Source organism: Rhinolophus hipposideros (genome assembly GCF_964194185.1).
Source record: "Rhinolophus hipposideros genome assembly, chromosome: 23".
Taxonomy (NCBI): Eukaryota; Metazoa; Chordata; class Mammalia; order Chiroptera; family Rhinolophidae; genus Rhinolophus; species Rhinolophus hipposideros.
This window is the reverse complement of record NC_138069.1, coordinates 10,064,422-10,083,238: the sequence shown is the minus strand read 5'-3', so window position 1 is coordinate 10,083,238 and position 18,817 is coordinate 10,064,422. Positions and strand designations below refer to the sequence as shown.

The following is an 18,817-nucleotide window of genomic DNA, read 5'->3' as shown; positions in this document are numbered from 1 at the left end:
TTCCATCTCTGTGGTAAATGACCGAATTGTTCATCAATACAGTACTGGTTGCATAAATTATGAAATAGCCATGCAGTCCATATAACATAATATATAAAAAGTATGAATTAGATCTGTATGTGCTGATACAGGAAAAGATGTCCATAAGAACACTGAGGAATGAAAAAAGCAAGCTGTAGAACAGAACAGATAGTAAGATTCTGTGTTTTTTTAAGGTTCCATTTTTTCAAATAGAAAGATGTACTCAAAAGTCTATCTCCAAATGCTAAATAGCTTTTCACCCCCTTACACTCAACTGTTTTTCTTAGAATATTTACGCTCTACATTGCCTTTGTTTATTGTCTGCAGAAAGTTCCACGTGTACAAGAACTTTATTCATTCAATGCTTTTATCCTCAGTTCCTAATACATTGTGGGTGTTCGATAAATATTACTTGGAAAAAAATGGAGACTTAGAAACATACGTATATATAGTTCAAAAAGATATGTTTCAAAGACTGTAGATTTAAAGTAATAAAATCTCCATGATCTGACACTAAATGCTAAAAATCTACTAAGTAATTAATATTTGCATAATCTTTTTCCTGTTGACAAACCATCTTTACTTACATATCATTTGGTCCTCGTAACATCCCTGTGAAATACACACAAATATAAGTAACATGTATTTTCACTTTTTGGTTTGCTAAATGTAGTCTTTCAAATGATGGTTCCAATCCTATGCAACACATTCCTTTTTATTTTGGTTTCCAGACTGAGTCGTTTTCCGAACACTGCAGTTTTCTTCTTTGTGTGTGTATATACATACATATATAACTATATATACCTATCTACACATATAAAACTATGCATTTACATATAATTATACACACATATATATATACAGTTTCCTTGTGAAGAATGTTCTTTCCTGCCTCTCCGCGCAAAATACAGTTGGCTCTTGAACAACGCAGTTGGGAGGCCGGGACCCCGGATCCGTGCCCACCTTTCGACTCTACCGCAGGCCCTTCACATCCGCGGAGCAAACACAGTATTTTCCACCTGTGTTTGGGAATCGATGTTGGACATGCAAAAACGGTCTTTGATTCACGGCTGGTTGAAACCATGGATGCGGAGCCTGTGGATGCTGGTGGATAAGAAAGGCCAATGTAGTTACTGAACAACATCGCATCTGAACGGACCCTCACAGGTCAAACCCGTGTTGTTCGAGGGTTTGAACAACCGTACACGTACCCAGCCTCCAAAACCCTGTGCAGGCCAGACAATGGGCCTCACTCCCTTTCCCCACACCAGAGACCCACGAGGCAGACGCGGCAGCACCCCGCTGGCCCCAAAGGCAGTCCCAGAAGCCAGCGAGGCAGGATGAGCTCCGCCCACTCCCGCGTCCGCCACCGTTGGAAGTCCCCGCCCACCCCAGGAGTTTCCCAAAACCCAGCGCGGCAGGCCTTAACCGCACTAAGATGGCGACTCCCATGCATCGGCTCATAGCCCGGAGACAAGCGTAAGTGAGGGTCTCGGTCGGGGGTGGGGGGCGGGGAGAAGCGCGTCAGGCGGCGGGCGGGTGAGCGGGCGCCAAGATGCGGGACCGGTGTCGGATTCTCAGTGGGGACCGGCAGAGGGTGGCCGTTTTTCTCACACGTTGCCTGCTCCCGGGGGGCGCGGGCAATAAGTTTGGTGCCCACGGGCCAGCGATTTCGTAGAAGAGGGCTGCGTGAGATCCACGGGGCGGGGCTAGGGGGGTTCTGAAGAGCCTCGAGTTTGGTTTCCCGGAAGGGAACCGCAGGAGTTGGTCGCTAAGTCGTTCGTGTCCCTTTGCCCACCTGGCTGCCCGCTCACCCCACGCTTGGCCGGGGGAAGCCTGGAGCCCTGTCCTGACCCCCTGCTCTCGCCGACGTCTGCAGACTCCAGCCTAGCTGGCTTTTCGTGCCCCCTTCCTATTGCCTCCCCTGGGGACAGCCTGACCACAACGCCAACTTTTCTCCCGACCTGTAGTCTCACTTTCTGCCATGCATTTTCTTCCATAAATACTGATTTATTCATTACCTTCCACTCTGCCAGATTTTGGTATAAAGATGAAGTGTTCAAGACACACCCTGCTTTCAGGGAGCTTACATTCTAGTAGTGGGAGGAGTTGATAAACTAAACATTTTCAGTAAATACAGTTGGTGTTAAGAACTTCCAAGGAAATAAGAGGTGATGGAAAAAGAGAAAGGCCCGGGTTAGGTTGGTTGGACCGGAAAGGTATTCCTGAAGAGGGGACGTTTGGTGAGATTGAAAGTGTGAGAAAAGAGCCAGTCATGAGAGGATTTAGGGAAAGAGCATGGAGACAGTGGAATGATTGTTTTCAGGCAAGAAAGAATTTAGCTTTTCAGAACTGAAAAATGACCATTGTGGTGAATGAGTGAGAGAGGCATAAAAGTTTTGCGGTGAACAGATGATACAGGAGTTCTTCCAGATTGCCCCTTTCTTATTAAGCCTTTTTTCTTCTATCAACCTGCACACCCAAATGTCTGCCATTTTCCCATTCTCTCGGCATCTCATGCCATCACCATTTGTACGTCTGTAATATATCACTCACATTCTGCTAGCATATATGTTTATATATTTTTTCATTTATATTTTTTATTCTAAGGGCCCTTTTCATTCTCTTCCCTCCATCAGACTCTCACGCGAGATGAGAAGAGTTCCTTGAGCATAAGGGTACCGATTGAGGGCGTCAGTGTATGTAGTATGCTTAGTGGAGGAAGACGGCTTTGAAGTCAGTTCTGAGATCAAGAATGGAGTGATAATGATACTTTTTTTTTTATAGTTTTATTTTATTTTATTTTTACATCCCTCACACCGTGGACCCCCCTCCCCCATCCACCACCACCCCGACCTCACACCGAGCCATCACATTATACACATAAAATTATAGTTGGCATTCATTAATGTTTAGCTTTTGGTGTACAGCCATGACCAGGCATCCACAGCATCCCTGAGGTGGTCTCCCAAACAGGACACATGTCCATCGGACACCCAACAAAATCCCCAAACACTATTGAATAAGTTCCCCAAAGTAATTCTCAAAAAACCCTGAGGCCATCCTGTGGTCACCAGCCGCCCCCGAGTGATAATGATACTTAATAGGCAGACTAAATGATGTCACCAGGGTGCACTCTCTTAACTTTTCTTTTCTTTTGGGTGTCAATTCCATAGTTGGATATGTTCATTCCTTTGGTGCCAAGATAGCTGCAGTATCTAGGACCCTTTATGTCCTCTCAGCTTCAAGTTGGTGTATCATTGGTGTAGATTGGGTTACATGCCCAACCCTAGACCATGTCTTTGGGGTTGTGAAACCCATTAACTTAGATCTCATTCTTTTCCCAATACCCTTGAATGGATTTCTATAAACCAATGATGAGCGGGGTGGGTAGGTCAGAGGAGGTAGTTAATGCTAGATTAGCAAAACCAACCAATGTCCACTCTAAATATGAAGTGAAAGTAGGACTTTTAGCGCCTAAAGAATATTGCTATTTCTTATTTTAGAAGTATCAGTAAGTTAAACAAATGTTCTGTTTTTGTACATGAGCTACATGGAAGTAAAAGACAAACCTTACCTTTAGGAGCTTTTGCTTTTGTTGCTAAGAAAACATATGGTGTATAATAAAAGCTGTCAGGGTATATAGACTGTAAGTCCCCAGGGAGTCAGAGGAGGCGGGCCTTCAGAGGCTAGAGGTGTCCAGGAGAGTTTGGGGAATATTTTGGGAGGAAAAGCAGAAAAGGAGCCTTTGCTATTAGTTTTATAGTTATAAAGAGGTTTAATTTTATTTGTAAAGAGGAAATCTTCTATAATAACAAACAACAAACTGTTTTTAAGTTAGTCATGAGAAGTGAGAAAGAAGTGAGGAAGTACTGTTGTCTTTCTTTTAAAAAGTCATTGGACTTATAGAGGAAAGGGGGGATGTAAAAAAAAAAAAAAAGAAAGAAAGAAAGCCTAAATTTGAATTCCCCATGCAGCAGATCTTCAGGGACTTAACTTTAAATCAATTGAAATGAGATTATTTTCACTTTGTAAATTGTAATTACATGTACCCATTTATATGTAACTAGATTGTAGGATCTTAGCACTGTTGGTCATTTCTTCTAAACACTCCCCTACATTCCACTACTCTCTTCAGCATCCAGGGTAGTCATCTAACTTTGGCTTCAAGACGTCCAGTTGGACATATTCACCTCCTGAAGTAGCCTGTTACATTTTTCAAGTCTATGAAAAAGTTTATGTTGAACTAAAAGGAAAATAATATTTACGAAGCTAAACCCTACTCCTTTCTAACTTCCCAGCTTTTGACCAATTCTGTGGTTTCAGTCAGTTAAAATTGCCATCAAGTCAAGCTTCCCCTGTCTTGTACTCATATTTATATTGATTTTCTGGACTTAAATGTTAGACTTACTTTTTCCCTTGTTAAATTTCACCTCATCATTGACACAGAGATCCAGGCTGTCAAGACCTTTGTGGCTCCTGATTCGGTCATCTGTCGTATTAGTTGTCCCTCTCAGCTTTGTGTCACCTACAGGTTTGATAGATGCACATCTGGGTCCTCAACCAAGTCATTTATGAAAATGTTGACTAAGACCAAGCTGAGGACCAAACCCTGCAGGCCATCACTGGATACCTCTCTGTATAACTGACTTCAACCCATTAAACAGTACTCTGTCTGTGATGCTCAGCTGACCTACCTGATTGTTCTGTTCTATTCACAAGGATATTGTGAGAGACTTTCCAAGATGCCTTATTAATGATGTGATACCTAGCAATCATGGCTTTTTTCTCTGAGTGGATTTAATAAATCCAGCCCGAATTTTGCCTGAAATGGATGGATGTAAAGTTCACTGGTCTAGTTTGTGGAAATCTATCCTTCTCTCCACTTCAAAAATCAAAACAGCATTTGCCTACTTCCTGTCTTTCAGCACCACTCCTGCTTGCCAGAGTTCCCCAGATTACCTGTAACAGTACAGCAGTCTCACCTGGAAAATCTCTGGTGTGTCCAGGAACAATCACCTGGGTCATGTGACTTAAACACATTCAGAATGGATAAGGGCTCTATTACCCACTCCTCAAGGATCTTGGGCTTCAGTTGCACTCTTTGTATTTGCATATAATTGTGTTGAGTTCAGACCAAAGCAAGATAAAAATAGTCCTGCTTATTCTCTTAGCCCATAGCATGATATAGTGGCCTATTTGCCTAGTACCCCAAATAGTAAACCTATTCCTTTTTTGATTCTTTATGCTTTAAACATAACTAAAACACAAAATAAAACAATTTTGAATGTTCTTGATATTTTTCACTAGTCTCAGCTCATTTGGACAGGAGTCTTTCAGATATTTCTCTTATAGGCATTTACCACTCTTCTGTACTCCGTAGGTATATGTTATTTTAAAAGTATACTTCAACATTTGTTTTATGATTTCACATGCAATCTATGTCCATTGTTGAAAAGTTAGAAAATACCGCTAAGAGGAAAAAAATACTAGAATTCTATCCCAAAGACAGTCATTGTTTACATTTTAGCATATAACCTTTTAGGCCATGTTTAGTATTTTAAATGCCCTTATAGTGTTCTTTATGGATGTACAATAACTTTTTGGCCATTTCCTTTGTTGTTGGATAACTAGGTTTACTCTTATAAACCATATTGTACTTCCAATAGTAAATATTTATGCAACTGAATTTTAGACATTTATTTAAAAGTCAAGTTTATTGAGGTTTAATTTACACAGAACAAAATTCATCCTTTTTAATTTACAATTCTGTGAGTTCCAACAAATTCATATAGTCAAGCAACCATCACCAAAATCAAGAAATAGAACAATTTCAATATACCAGAAGCCCCCAAGGCCTTTTCCCAATCACAACCTCTCTCCTTTCTAAAGGTAACCACTCTCCTAAAATTTATGATTATTACTTCCTTGCTTCTTTATACATTTATCGTCTAACTGGAGTTTAGATTTAATGCATGAGAGTTTAATTTTGTGTGTCTTTGAACTTTATACAGAATCGGACAATTTGAATTCTTTTGAGTCTGGCTTCTTATATCTAAGATCTATCTAAGTTACGTTAAGCTGATTTGTTTATTTTTATTACTATGTAGTATTCCACTGTATTCTATACCACAAATTATCCATTCTATTTTGATGTTATTTCCAATTTTGAGGATGTTACAAAGCATGCTACTAAGATTATTCTTACAGTTCTCCCTCTTCCTCTTCCCTGCTTGAACAAGTCAATCCTGAAGCCATTAGGTGGCGTAGAGCAGTGTAGGTATCCATACAGAGAGTTGACCTGGCATTGGAGTATTCATGTGAAGTGGGGCAAGGAGGGCATCCACAAAGGGGCGTGAACTGGCCTGTAGTGTCAGCAGAGTGTAAGGGGCATCCAGTGGGGAGAAGGTCCAGTACAGGGTGTCAGATTCCAAGCAGAAAGGGAAATGTCCACACGGGGGAAATTCAGCATAAGTTGTTACCTGAGTGAGGAGAATTTATACCCTGGGGTAGAGGAGTGTAATTTGATACAGGGTATCAGAACCTAAAGAGAAAGAGAAATGTATCCACAGGAGGGCAACTGGCCTGGCAGTGGGAGTCAGCCCCAGCAGAGTGAGGGACATGTCACATGGAGGGTGGGGAGAACAGCGAAGAGTACCAGATCCCAAGTGAAGTAAAGAGGACATCTGTGGGGGGGAAGGGGCAGCAGTGGCAGCATTGGACAATTGGTTATATGAAAAGAAATAAGGGCATCTAATGGGAGCCAGATTTCTCAAGAAGGAAGTATGGAGAAGGAAAGAATAGAGTAAACCTTGTGAAGGCTTTGGATTGGAATTAAGCATATTGGTATGAATTCATGGTTTTTGAATATGTAATTAAATATAGATGTAAATGTGTATATTTGATAGATGAATAGGGTGTTTGTGTGTGTGTGTGTGTGTGTGTGTGTGTTCACTATCTCTCTCCATTGAGAGTACCTGGGAGCAGCAATATCCCAATAACAGTGAGCACACATGTGCCCTGATCTTGACTCTAAATATCATCAGAGCTCCCTCCATCAGGCTGATTTCAGGCTAGAGCAGGGAAAGTATAACATGAGTCGGGAATTTTTTTTGTTGTACCAGAAAGGAAGGAAACGCTCAAAGAATGAAGGAGCCATATCAAAAGAATACAGAATCCAGCTTGAAAGGATTCCCACTTACCAAATCTAGGACAATCTGAGCATCAAAAGAAATCATGGTAATGAATGACAACTCGTTGAATAAAATAGAAAAATATGAGTTCATGCTGATAGATGAATAAAGGAATTAAAAATTTGATGAGTAGGATATTTCTATACTGTCAAGTACCAAGTCACAAAGTACATTTACAGGTATTTTTATGTTTTTTAATTGGAGAAGATTGAGGAACAGTGTGTTTTTCCAGGACCCATTAGCTCCATGTCAAGTCCTTGCTTTTCAATCTAGTTGTGGGGGACAAAGTACGTTTATTAATTACGATATTAGTTATCAAGTATTGTTGTATAACAAATTATCCTAGCACTTCCTGACTTCCGATAGTAAACATTATCTCAGTTTCTGTGGGTCAGGCGTTCAGGAATGACGTAGCTGAGTGGTTGTGATTCAGCCTCTCCCGCATGGTGGCGGTCAGGATTTTGCCAGGGGTTGCAGTCATCAGAAGGCTTGATCAGGACTGGGTGATCTACTTCCAGCATCCCTCCTTCACAGCGCTCTTGGCAGGAAGCCTCGGTCCCTCATCACCTGGGCCTCTCTGGATGCTGCTTGAGCGTCTCCATGACAGGGCAGCCACATAACCTGATCTTCAAAGTCACAGTCCGTCACTCTTCTTGATTCTGTTAGAAGCCAAGTCACTAAGTCTGAGCCACATGCAAGGGGAGGGGACTTCGGCTCCACCTCTTGAAGTGAGGAGCATTAAGACAATTTGTGGACAGAATTTTAAACCACCGAAAGTTTTAAAAGGACAAAAAGTAACTTGACAGTGCAAAGTCTAGTGAACTCTCCTTAACAAAGTCATCAAAGTGAATACCATCAGGAGCAAGACAGTGAAGTCCTGTGTCACCTGACAGGAATGCAATGAGAAGAACACAGCACATTTCTCTTATGTTCCTGCCAAAGACGCATGGCCTCAATCTAATCATGTAGAGGTATCAAATGTGGTTGCCAGCCTCCAGGATGACCCCCCTTCCCCAATATTCCCTGCCTCTTGGTATTCACACTCTTGTGTAGTCTCCTCCCCATCGTACTAGGATTGGTCTTTGTTACAAACAGAATACAGCAAAAGTGGTATATCATTTCCAAGATTAGGTTATAAAAGACTGACTGCTTTCTTGAGTTGTCTTGGTCACTCCCTTTGGGGAAAGCTGTGTTGCGAGCAGCCCTAGGGCGAGGCCCACATGGCAAGGGACTAATAGCCACATGAGGGAGCTTGGAAGCAAATTCTCCAACTCAAATTGAAGCACTTTCTACAAAATAACTGGCCTGTAATCTTCAAAAAGTGTCAAGGTTATGAAGGCAAGACACAACTGAGGAACTCTTCCAGACAAAAGGAGACTAAAGAGACATGACAACAAGTGCAATATTAATGTTGAACTACATTTTGCTGTAAAGAACATTATTGGGAAATTCAGTGAAACTTAAGATTAAGTAGTAGGACTGTAGCAACACTAATTTCTTGATTATGATGGTGACATTGTTATGTAGGAGAATGTTAATAGACATACGCAGCAAAACATTCCCGGTTGATGAGGCATCAGGTTGGCAACTTACAGATGTTTCAGGAAAAATAGTTCTTTGAACTGCACTTGGAATTTTTCTGTAAGGTAATTGTTTCAAATTTTTCAAAAGCTACATAAAGGGAAGCAATATTCCTCTACATGTTAGATAGTATAGTTGTGCATGGATATCTATTGCATAAATACCTACAAGAGAGTGTGCATCTCTTCAATGACAGTGAATTTTTTTCAAAATGGTCCTACCAGTTTGCATTAGTACTGACAATGAGCGTTCCTCTTGCTGTGTGTATCCTTGCTGACATTTGCTATCGCCAGTTTTTAATTTCAGTCTTTCTGGTGGGTGTCTAGTTCTATCTTATCGGGGTTTTAACTTTCTTTGATTAGTAATGAGCACCTTTTCATGTTTATATTGTATTTTTTATATTTATATTTATATTTATTATATTGTATTTTTCCATTCCCATTTTTATACTTTCTTTACATTTTCCACTTCATCTTATTTTTCTATTATCCATCATTTTCTTGATTCGTAGGAATTCTTTGTGTACTCTGGAGAAGAGGCCATTGGTTATATATAGAGGGTGCTAAAAAAATGTATACACATTCTAAGAAAGGAAAAAAACTGTATTAAAATTGTAATCCTCAATATACAAATAACAAAGGATGAATACAAGTCATGTGTATACATTTTTTTTTTTTTTGGCACTCCCGGTATGTTGCAAATATCTACTTTTTGGCTTCCCTTTTAACTCTCTTCATAATACATTTGTATGAACAGAAATTCTTAATTTTAAATTTTAGTATAATTTACCAGTCTTTTCCTTTATGATTAGTGTTGTGTTTTTGTTTCTTATGAATTCTTAACTCAAATATGTCACTTTTTAAACTACTATGTTTTAAAACCTTTTATTGGTCTGTAATGAATGTGTGCATATAGTGGAGTCTAGATTAAGTCTTATTTTTTCCGTATGCATAACTAGTGATTCCTGTACCACTTATACTTTCCCCCACTGTCCTTTCCTCCACTGTTCTCAGTGCCGTGCTTGTCATAAATTAAGTTTTCATATATACATTAGTCTATTTCTGGACATTCTGTTATGTTCCATTGGCTTATTTATACATCTTTGCTACAATCTCACATTATTAATTATTATAGCTTTATCATAAGTCAGTGTCTTTTAATCTAAGTCTTCATTTGTTCTTTTACAAGGGTATTTTGGCTATCTTTAGTCTTTTGTATTTCCATATACATTTTAGAATAAATTCCAAAACAAACAAAAACATGTTGCGATTTTTATTGGCATTTGAATCTGTAGATCAGTTTGGGAGAATGGACATTTTTACAATATTCAGTCTCCCAATCTATGAACATGGTATATTCCTCTATTTGTCACTCATTGTATGTCTAATTCACTCAATAATGTTTGTTTTCTGCATAAAAATCTTGCATGTATTTTCTTCCATTTGTTTATAGATGTACTTGATACTTTTCAGACTATTATAAATGTCACCTTTTAAAATTTTATTTTTAACTGTTTCTGTTATGTAGAAACACAATTGATTTTTACATGTTGACCTAATGCAGAGTTCGGCAAGCTGAATCTCGACTGCGACCTGTTCTTACAGGCTTGTAAGCTAAGAATGTTATTTACATATGTATATGTAATGGCCTCAATCTAATCATGTAGAGATATCAAATGTGGTTGCCAGCCTCCAAAATGACCCCCAATGATCCCTGCCTACTGATATTCACACTATTGTGTAATCTCCTCCCAATTGTGCTAGGATTGGTCTTTGTTACCAATACAGCAAAATGTTGTATTTTGAATACAGCAAAAGTTATGGTATGTCAATTTGATGATAGGGAACACTAACTTTGAACCTCAACTGAGTGAAATGTTATCCTCTAGAAAAGAATTTTATTGTTTTAGTAAACCTCGTTTATGTGAAATATTTTTATTAATAAAATACTTGTGGAAATTTGTCTTCCCTCTTATTATCTAAGGGCCTACATAGTATCCTCAATTTTGCCTCTTGGTCTGCAAAGCCTAAACTATTTACTGACCCTTTACAGACAAAGTTTGCTGACTCCAATCTAAAACCTTATTAAACTCACTTAATGAATTTTAATTATTTTAAAAATTTTATCTGTAGATTCTTTTGGATTTGCTGTGGACATAATACATCATAAGTGTGGAATTAGAGTTTTATTTCTTCCTTTCCAATTCTTTCCTCTGTTTTTCTTTGCTTGCTGTATCTTAATCCAATTTCCAGAATCGAGATTTTTCCTTAGCCTCCTAGATGACTACCACCAGGGCTGCACTCTACATACGGGTGTAGCCCCTCAGAGCCCTAACTCTGGATACAAAGTTTGTCTCCTCGCTTGTTGTAAATCTCTATTGACCCTCTTATGTTAAAGCAAACACCAATGCAAGAGTTGACTTAACTACAGAGCTGATCACTCTGAATTTCCATCTTCTTCCATATTTTGGCTTGGTTATTTTTTTACTCCCTTGTTCTCTCGAGCAGGTTGTTCAAAACGTTTTGACTGTCTTTTCTAGTTCTGAGCTAAAGAGTTGGTCTGAGTTACCTAGTCTGCCATTACTGGAATGGAATTAAGGAATGAAGTGGTTTTTTTTAACATTTTTTAATTTTATTTTATTGGGGAATATTGGGGGACAGTCTTTCTCCAGAGCCCATCAGCTCCAAGTCCAGTCGCCATTTTTCAATCATTAGTTGCAGGGGGCTCAGCCCACCATCCTGTGTGGGAACTGAACCAGCAACCTTGTTCAGAGCTTGTGCTCCAACCAACTGAGCCATCCGGGAGCTCAGCGGCAGCTCAGCTCAAGGTGCTGTGTTCAATCTTAGTTGCAGGGGGTGGAGCCCACCATCCCTTGCGGGACTTGAGTTGAACCGGCAACGTTGTGGTTGAGAGCCCACTGGCCCATGTGGGAATTGAACCGGCAGCCTTCGGAGTTAGGAGCACGGAGCTCCAACCGCCTGAGCCACCGGGCCGGCCCGAGGAATGAAGACTTTATCTCAGTTCTGTTTAACTTCAAGGTCCATGATCTTTATCCCTTACTATACTATGTTGTGATTACATCTAACAAACAATCTGAAGTGAAAAAAATGTTTATTTTAAAAAAATAGACATCATTTTACACTTCAGATTGCTTGTGCCTTTCAGGGCAGAAAATGTCAAGTGAATATTTTAAGGCCTGTATTCTAATTTTTGCTCTGTAGTGAAGCAAATAAGCAGCATGTAAGATGTCAGAAATGTTTGGAATTTGGACACTGGACTTATGAATGCACAGGAAAAAGAAAATACCTACACAGACCTTCAAGAACAGCAGAACTAAAGAAAGCTTTAAAAGAAAAAGAAAACAGACTATTATTACAACAAAGGTAAGTTTACATGTGGTATCCAAAGGAATATTTTTATTTATGTTTGTGGAATTTATTAAGGATCTAAATGTTTCATGGTGGTTATCCAGATTTAGATTATAATACTATCTAATGTTTAATGAGTGCTTACTATGTGCTAGGCACTGTACTAAGCTCTTTATGAGTATTAGCTTATTTAATCATCATATCTATACCATAAAGTTAAGTACTATTATTAATCCCCATTTTACATATGGAGAAACAGGCATGGAGAGGTTCAGTAACTTGCTCAGTGTGTAGTAAGTAGAAACGGTAAGTGTTAAACTATTAGCCTCTCTTCAGAATCCATGCTCTTAATGATTTTGCTTTATTGGCTACACTGCCAATGACATGACAACAGATTAAATCGATAACAGGATTAAATCGATAAAAATTAAATATGGGAATTGAATTGACTTTGAACCTTTGAACAGAATACTTTGAGGTAGATTATATGAGCTGATATGAAAAGATATCCAAGAGAAGTATCCAAGATACTTATATTAAGTATACAGACCAGGTAGAGAACAGTATATATAATATGCTATCATTTATGTTTAAAAAAGAAGAAAAAGGAATAATGGAATTTTTTAGGAAATGTAAAAGATGAATAATAGTAGTTCCTTTTTAAAAGGAGTACTAACTAGATAGGAAGAAAATTGGAAAATTGTTCTTTACCCTTTTATGTCCTTTAGAGAAAGCTTTTTAAATTCTTGTGAAATAAGTTAAGTATATATGTTTTAGAGAAACTGAAATAGAAAGATGCCAGGTCAACTTAGTCCTTTAAATGAGAAGTGGCATCTTCAGGAAGACTGTGAGCTCCATACTAGTGTCTTAAACAGCTGGACTTTCAAGGCAGCAGTCTTCCAGCTTGTAGACATGAAAGCTCTTGGGGTATGCAGGAATAGATGAGTAATCAGTTTCTAGGCCATCAACATTCATATATACTTTTTCCAAAAATAAATCTGTATGAGAACTTGCAACCTGGTTCTTCTTTTTCACTTCCCCTTTCCCAACAACCCTTCTTTAATTTCCCAAAGGCATACCTCTCACCTATCTCTCATCTAACCTTGGTGTATTGTCCTCATCTATAAAAACCCAAAGATTTTTCAAAATACTGGTTATTTGTACTGAGAAAGTGAATGGCCCTAATTATTGGGAGTAAATTCTTTTGTAAAATTTTTTTTCCCAACAAAATTGAAGAAGGACCTAATTGAGTTGTCAATTTAAAAGTATATTTTAATGATATATCATTCTGTTACTTGTAGAATATAACACGGGAGGAATTCAAAGAATTGAGTGACATTGCTACAACAAAACTCTTCCTGTTCCCATCTACTATTTAAGTTAACAAAGTTTGTCAGGATTAAATCGATAAAAATTAAATATGGGAATTGAATTGACTTTGAACCTTGTCACTGTCTAGCAATAAGATCCATGGATACATAAACTAGAAAAAAAACCCACATCATTAAGAGATGTAGTTCCAATAAAATTATTTTTATGTATAATAGTTATTAAACTGTATATTTTTACATTGTTTTAATTAATTTTGTAGTAATCATGGCAATGGTAACTCAATTCAGAATTTTTAAACACTTTTTAAAGCCTTATGATCACAATTGTGTATTAAAATACACAATTTCAAGTTATGTCTATATTTTTGCCGCAGAGAAGTGTAAGTGATTGGTAAAATTTTCAGGTATAGAAATAACTATTCAGGATACATTCTATGGGGAAAGCAGAATAAAAGCACAAGTTCAAAGAGGGAAAAAGGACAATGTAAAAGTACCAACTGTTAAAGATAAGCTTGTTCATGTATTTTTTAAGTGTCAAATCAGTGTCAGGTTGGTGTCAAATCATTGTGACATTTACTTTCCATTGGATAGAGTTATCAAAGTGATATAACAATTTTCTTTTTAAACTGTCAATATGTAATATGCCAGAGAGTATACCCTTTGCAAATATTAAAACTTAGAATAAAAAATGTATGAGGGAAATACATAGTTTTTCAAAATTCTTATATTAGGAATGTAAGCAAAAAAATGTTTGAAGAACTCTGTCCTAAACAGTAAAAGAGTTAGGAATAATTTCATACCAATATTTACTTTTGTTTTTCTAATTTACTTTTTTAAGATCCAGATACTTTTGTTAACAAGTATCTGGATCTTAAAAATACATTGAATACCTGAGTTTTAGATACCCCTCTGTTACATAAAAATTGCTGATTTTTTGTTTAATGATAAAATGATGGAAGTATGTGAATTACAGTGATCATGGATTCTTGTTTAACAAGAATCTTGTTGTGGTTTAACAAATGTACTTCTCCCACTTATTTTACCCCAAAATGACTATTCAGTAAGTAACTCCATTGTGTAAAACTTTACATAAATATATATTTATATTTGAAGATTCAGGAAATAAGGATAGAGACGTTACCTAGGAAATATAAATAAGTCCAGAATATAGAAATGTTAAACTTACAGGGCAGTGCTATAGTAATAGAGGTAATTCTGTAATTTAAAACCTGCATGTTGTTTGGCAGGAATAGAACAGCAAGCCATTTGCATATTTCATTAAAAAATCACCAGACTTTGTTCTTTGTAAATAATGTGAGGAAATACAGTCTTGAATTATTAAGTCTCTGGTTTTTAAATAGTAAATAACTGAACATGTGGGGGACATTCAGCAAAAGAAATGATTTTATTAAATTAAAGGTTGCTTTTCTTTTTGTATGAAATGGCCATTTATAATACGACTCTGGAAACTCAAATTCTAAATTACAGCTTTTGTTGTGCTATTATTTGCTTTGTTTTGTTGTTTAGGAAGTAGTTGATGTAGCCATATCAACCTAAGTTCAAAACTAAAAAAGAATCAAATTGGTGCATTCAGTCATCTCAACTACTAACTTACTTGGCTTCTAAGATACAGTTGATAGATACTGTAAGGGCTGGTTAAATTGACTGCAGGTACCACATACAGCTCACAATAGGAAACTTTCCTCTTAGTTAGAACAAAAAGTGCTGGACTCTGAATACATATTACATATTATATATTATATAACATATTATATAAGTTTCCTTCAATGTAAAACAGTTGGGGGGGATAACAAGGGTTTGTCTGAGCTGTGTATAATCACTCTATTAACAGGAGCCTTTTCCCCCCTTGTGTTTATCAGCATTGGAGAAACTAACATAGAAAGAAAGACCAAGAAAAAAAGGTATGTGTGACTTTAGGAGTATTGTATAGATAATATATAATATTAGTTGGAGGGAGGGGAAGAGTGATTTTAAAGTGATAGTTATAAGGTTTGGATCTGAAATCTCTTGTTTGCAATTTATGATTAAATATCATCCTATTTTCTGATATGTTCTTCTCTTTATCTGTCTGGAATTTACTGCCTTCATTTCTCCTTTTTCTCTAACTTTCCAAAGTCCTTATACCTGGAAATAGTCAATTTCTTTTGGCTTGGAATAGAAAATGTTATTAGACTGGTAAGAAATTATTGACCAGCTACACCAGGTCTAAAGTAGTTAAGATTGTGAAATATTTATCACTCTTTGTGAGGTTTAAATAAACCCAATTGTTGTACTGCAACTTTATTCTAATATTATTTGCTCTGGAGCATAATATATTAGATACACGTGTCTTGAACTCCATCCAAGAGAGTTAAATTGCTGAAGTAAAAGACCTTGCTAAGTTGGGAAGAGAAGAGGTTAAAATAGTTAGGCAATCCCCAAAGCATGAGCTCTGGGGATAACATGCTAGCAAATCTTCAGTATATACATACACGTATAGCGTATTCATGTGAAATTAACATTCCATTAAGTGTCAGCTTCCCATGCATATAACTGCTGATTATCTACTAGGTCTAAGAGTGTAACCAGTTCCAGTAGCGATAGCAGTGACAGTTCAGCCAGTGATTCTTCATCAGAGAGTGAAGAAACGTCTACCTCATCCTCCTCAGAGGACAGTGACACTGATGAAAGCTCCTCCAGTTCATCGTCTTCTGCCTCTTCCACAAGCTCGTCCTCGTCCTCTGATTCAGACTCAGATTCCAGCTCTTCCAGCAGCAGCAGCACCAGCACAGATAGCAGCTCTGAAGATGAACCCCCGAAGAAGAAGAAAAAGAAATAGAATTGCTCCATCCATGTTGGACTGCTGGACTGAAGACATTAATCTGATTCTCAGAAGGGAATTTAGACTATGTTAAAGCCAAATAGGTTAACTGGCCAAAATTTGTAGAGGTTTATAAATGTTTTACATTGTAAGAGCATAAAAGGTATTAATAATAATGGATTATATATATATATACACTTTTTTATTTTAAGAGTGAATCTTGTTTTTCCTTTTTATCTTTAAAACTTAAAGCTGAAATCCAGTAAATCTGGTTTTGTGATAAAACTTATGTTTTCTCCCTGTGAAATGAATGCTATACTTTATTATATGTTAGTGTTATGTATCAGACATGTTTTCAGGATAATGCATCAGAGTATCTGGCAGTGTTTTTTCTAATGCTTTTGGCCATGTGTCGTAATGTTACATGGCCATGTGTCGTAATGTCAGATTTAATACATTGTTATTATAAGCTTAAGCCTTTTCCTACTGTTATAAATGTGCTCTATTTTTATGTTTATGTTCAGAAAGGTATTTTGACTCTGTCCTAAATGAAAAGTTCAAGGAACCTATTAATATATTTATACCTTTCAGATGGCCCAAGTTTCAAGTTACTATGTGGTATTATTCATTTTCTTCTTAGAGATACACTTTTGTGAGGAAAATCATTCTAAAGGAACTTGAAAAGAAACAAAAATTTTGAAACTACTTGGGAGTCTAATCTTGGTGCCTTTTGATAAATTCAGTGTATCAGAAAAGAAAGCAGTCATTTAAAATGCTGACAAGTAAAAGTGATACAAATATCTTTGTGTGTTAATATGCTATAAAAGGTACCATTCAAAGTGGAAAAGAAGGTAGGAGAAAGAGATGATTTTTATTACCTCTTATTAGAGCGATGTTGGTTACCTTTTACTAAGATTTTTTAAGCTTTCATAAAGATTGCCTTTTACCATTTTCACAATTGTGGAATGACAGTTTATGTGGTAACTGGTCATATACAACAGTCTACTGCATAAATATGAATGACTTGGATTAATTTGGTGTGTTTACATAGCACATACACAGTTGAAATCTAGCATGAAGGTGAAAAAAATACTGCATAATATTTCTTAAAAGTAAAGTACCCTGCTGTAGTGAGATTATTTGGTTTAACATCACATTATTCTGTGATGTCTTTTAAACTTTTTGGAAAGAGGTATTATTTGTAGAAAAATCTTGATTTGGGTTAAACATAGGTTTTTAAAACTATGAATGTTATCTTTTTTATATTTTTACGAAAAAGTACTAGAAAATTACTTTTGAAGAAAATGAATGGGCTTCTATTTAAATGTTGAAATACATGTATGTTGTGAGTTGAAGGAGGCGGTAATTACCTGAAGGTTTACAGAACCATCTCCTTTCAGTGATTGTAAATAAACTCTCAAAACATCCTTTCAAAGGCTCCATGCAGAATGTATCAAATGATAGGAAAATTTAATAAATTACTAATTAAACACGTTTTACGATTTTTATGGTCTCCATTAGGGCAATTTTAGTGGTTAAAGAACTTGGAGGAGAAGGAAAATGTGTACGAAGTTTGCATCACTTGCAATTAAATAAAACTTATAGTTTGGGCTCGCTAGCTTAAGCTTCTGTTATCTCTGCTGTTTTCCTTAATACCAGTTTTTATTCCTTTTGAGGGAAAGGGCGTTTAAACACATTCTAATTATTTTTATTCTTATAACTGTTAAAACATATGCCTGGAGAAGGACAGATAACAAGGAACTATTTCCTAGTCACACAGTTCACTCAAAAAAGCCATGTCAATGGCAAAATAGAGACTAACTTCCAAAGAGTTCTCCCATCTTTCCTAAAAGCAAAACTCTGGAAGTTGACTCTCTGGCACATGTAGTAAGTATTATTTCTCAACCACAATCATTTTAAAAGGAGTCACTAGATCATAAGTTCTCACCATACAATGTAGACATTTTGTCCTGGAATCAAAATATGGCATTAGGCTACAAGTTAGCACTGGAAAGGGAAGAAAGTGCAAAGAAGGTGTACTTCATATCCATGGTTTTATTTATTCTTTTAACTTTTTATTTTGAACTGATGGTAGATTTACAGAAAAGTTGTAAAAATATTACAATTTTCATATATCCCTCACCTAGTTTTCCCTAATGTTAGCATTTTACAATGATCAGAACCAAGAATTTAATATGATAAAATACTATTAATTAAACCAAAAACCTTTTTAATATTTCACCAGTTTTCCCACAAATGTCTTTTTCCTGTTCCAGAATATTACCCAGAAAATGCATTCACTTCTAAGTCTGCTACTGTTTAACAATTCTTCAGTCTTTCTTTCTGGCCTTTATTACTTTTGAAGAGTATTGGTCAGTTATTTTGTCTAATATTCCTCAATTTGTGTTTCTTTTTTTCTCGCGATTGAACTGAGATTACGCTTTTTGGAAGAATATTGCAAAAATGAAATTGTGTCTTCAGTCCATCATATCACAGGATTCC

General features: G+C 36.9%; 1 protein-coding gene across 1 annotated transcript; it reads left to right on the top strand.

The window, feature by feature from the left end:
* The first annotated feature begins 1,431 nt into the window (after window positions 1-1,431).
* Window positions 1,432-17,937, top strand: ZCCHC10 (zinc finger CCHC-type containing 10). The gene is made up of 4 exons (XM_081034944.1): window positions 1,432-1,500; window positions 12,017-12,178; window positions 15,375-15,416; window positions 16,066-17,937. Exons 1-4 carry the CDS (start codon window positions 1,460-1,462, stop codon window positions 16,331-16,333), a joined length of 513 nt encoding a protein of 170 aa, XP_080891070.1. The 5' UTR covers window positions 1,432-1,459; the 3' UTR covers window positions 16,334-17,937.
* The last annotated feature ends 880 nt before the right edge of the window (window positions 17,938-18,817 follow it).